Genomic DNA, 2,883 nt, shown 5'->3' on the forward strand with positions numbered 1-2,883 from the left:
TTACTAAGTCTAAATATAATATAATATAAAAAAATATACAGTATCAATCTATATATATATAACTGAGGATCCATAAGGCTTCTCCTTAATTCATGGTGTCACGTGGACGTCTTTACAAAAAAACATATATAGACAAAAGAAAATTTTAAAATATATTAGAAAACTTTAAGACCCACAACCACACACATAAATATATTGCAAAACTTTAATACCCACAACCACATTCATGCACTTTAAGACCCACAACCACACTCATACCATTAATAGTATTCAAATAATTTTAAAATTATATTTAATTGTATGGGAATTTAATGTTTCATAGGAGTGGTTTGATGTTGTTTTGGTTTCTCAAAGGTCATGTATTGCTAATTATGAGAGTCTTTTGATATTACTTAATTAATGAAATTCATTTGGAGTACGTATTTAGTTTGAAAACATTTTCTGTGTTTTTGGCATTAATTACCATCATTTTGTGGGAATTTTTGTGTGTTTTTGATGTATTTTGTGTGTTTTTTTAGTATTTAGTTGATGTATTGTGCATGTTTAGAGTTTGGTCAGGTTTAGTAGTCTGTTTGGATTGCAACATACACAACATGAGATGGTATATTGTTCTAATGTGTAAGTAAATTCAGCCCATTTGATATTGGAACATGTAAGTGGTGACAGGAAAGCACGGTAGAATTCAATGAATTATTGAAGGTCAAAATCATTATAGGCATAAATCTACCAGTCATACATAACATTTCAAAAATATAAATTCAAAAATCCTATTCTAAAAATATTAAGAATTTTATTCCAAAAATATAATTTTAAAAATACTACTTATGCTACATTGTACTTCTCGATATTAAATGTCACTTTGTAGAGATTGTTGTACTAACCATACAATATTGTCTCATAAACATGTCTTTGGTGACCTATACCACTTTGTAGATACTAGCGACGCAAATAAAAATTGATAAACTCTTAGTATACTTATTCCTTATGCATCAAATTTCTTACACCCTATTAGAAAAAAAATTTCTTAGCAAATTAAAAAACTGGTATTGTACATATTTTATCTTCATCTCACAATCGTCTCTATTTTCTACAATTAAAGCTCTACTGCTCTTCATGTTAACAAAGTATCGAAAAAATTTCACACATCTCTATTTTCCAATCAAAATATGTGCCGCGCGCAGCGCGGGCATGCAACTAGTTTAATATAAAGGCTAAGACCCACACAATTGAAAAACATTTAATAAAAAAACAAACCTACAAGTTTTAGGCAAGGGTGATGGGACCCATGTCTTTTTGGCAAGAATCTCACGCCAAACCCAAAACGGTTCAAGAAAAAGCTCCATTTGAGGGCGGTTTCATTCTCAAATTTATGCCGTTCAGTGAGACGGTATCGCTCGGCTCTGCGGACCGCATCACCAAAAGCAGCCCTTGTAGAAAATGGGCTAGATGAATTGAGTGTGGAGTGGGCTAGAAGCAAGTGAACTTCACATGACAAATGGGCTTGTCGCAATCACGTGGATGGACACGATTGTAATTAACAAGTTGGGACAAATCAGATATGTAGAAACTATAAAGAAAAAAAATTCAAATATATCTATAAAAGGAAAAAGGAAAATTCAAATATACCTAGAAAAGGAAACAAATTCAAATATACCTATGAAAGGAAAAAGAAAAATCCAAATATACCTATGAAAGGAAAATTTTCAAATATACCTATAAAAGGAAAAAATAAAAATTCAAATATACCTATAAAAGGAAAAAATAAAAATTCAAATATATCTATAAAAGAAAAACATTCAAATATACCTATAAAAGGAAAAAAAAAATTCAAATATACCTATAAAAGGAAAAAATAAAAATTCAAATATACCTATAAAAGAAAAACATTCAAATATACCTGTAAAAGGAAAAAAAAATAAAAATTCAAATATACCTATAAAAGGAAAAAGGAAAAATCAAATATAACTAGAAAAGGAAAAACATTCAACTATACCTATAAAAGGAAAAGAACAAATTCTAATATATCTGTAAAAGGTAATCGAGTAAATGCGTATGAATTTTTGCAACATCCTGTATAAATACGTTGCAATCAAACAGACATCTTTCAATTCAAAAACAAGAAACCACAAAGGAAAAAAGAAGAAGCAAGAAGTGATGGAAAAGAATTTCTTCGTCATCCTCTTTGTTATGGCATTATGTTAGTGTCTCTCCCTCTCACTTTTTAAATTAATATATGTGCAATTCTTAATTGTTTGATAATATAATCATCAGATCTTTCAGTTGTGTTGTAAAATAATAGAATATTAGTCTGTGAGATCAAATTATAACGTAATTTAAAAGGTTACTAATGGATTCTGTTTTTGTTTTGTTTTGCATGTATATGTATATATAGGTGTGTCATTCTCCAGTATTCCAATGATAGAAGCGCAATATACTCCATGTTCTACTCAGAAAGATTGCGATATAGTCAAAACCCTATGTTCTGTTCCCCTCAAGTGTACTGATCACAAATGTCTATGTTGTGAGGACCCAAGCCACTGTTATTAAGACATCAATAAGAGATCACAAATGTCTATGTTGTGAGGACCCAAGCCATCGTTAAGACATCATGTAATAATCATCAATAAGAGGCGTTAGTTAAAGTGAAAAATTCTGTTGCACCTTGTCTGTTCTATTAAACCATTTTGTATTCGAAACTTGTAGAAATTCTGGGCCCCCATTGTCTTCCCCTAAAAGGCTTATTAGAGGGAATGAGGGCTTGTTATTATATACAGGATTTTTGCTGGGTTATTACCCGATGTGGGACTTTTGTCCAACACCCCCTCGCACTCGTGGACTGAGTATCTCTGTCCAAGGCCCAACGAGTGGACTTCTTATCGAGGA

General features: G+C 31.0%; 1 protein-coding gene across 1 annotated transcript; it reads left to right on the forward strand.

Moving 5' to 3' along the window:
• Window positions 1-1,962: 1,962 nt before the first annotated feature.
• LOC120007030 lies at window positions 1,963-2,624 on the forward strand. Its single transcript, XM_038857183.1, has 2 exons — window positions 1,963-2,197; window positions 2,393-2,624. The coding sequence occupies exons 1-2, from the start codon at window positions 2,047-2,049 to the stop codon at window positions 2,545-2,547; spliced, it is 306 nt and encodes a 101-aa protein (XP_038713111.1). The 5' UTR covers window positions 1,963-2,046; the 3' UTR covers window positions 2,548-2,624.
• The last annotated feature ends 259 nt before the right edge of the window (window positions 2,625-2,883 follow it).

Source organism: Tripterygium wilfordii, chromosome 10 (assembly GCF_013401445.1).
Source record: "Tripterygium wilfordii isolate XIE 37 chromosome 10, ASM1340144v1, whole genome shotgun sequence".
In the NCBI taxonomy this organism is placed as follows: Eukaryota; Viridiplantae; Streptophyta; class Magnoliopsida; order Celastrales; family Celastraceae; genus Tripterygium; species Tripterygium wilfordii.

Excerpts from the sequence above, each read along its gene's own strand:
- LOC120007030 (XM_038857183.1), top strand. The coding sequence starts at position 2,047 with ATGCGTATGAATTTTTGCAACATCCTGTATAAATACGTTGCAATCAAA. Across the intron at positions 2,198-2,392 it reads CCTCTTTGTTATGGCATTAT|GTGTGTCATTCTCCAGTATT; the intron begins GTTAGTGTCTCT and ends ATGTATATATAG.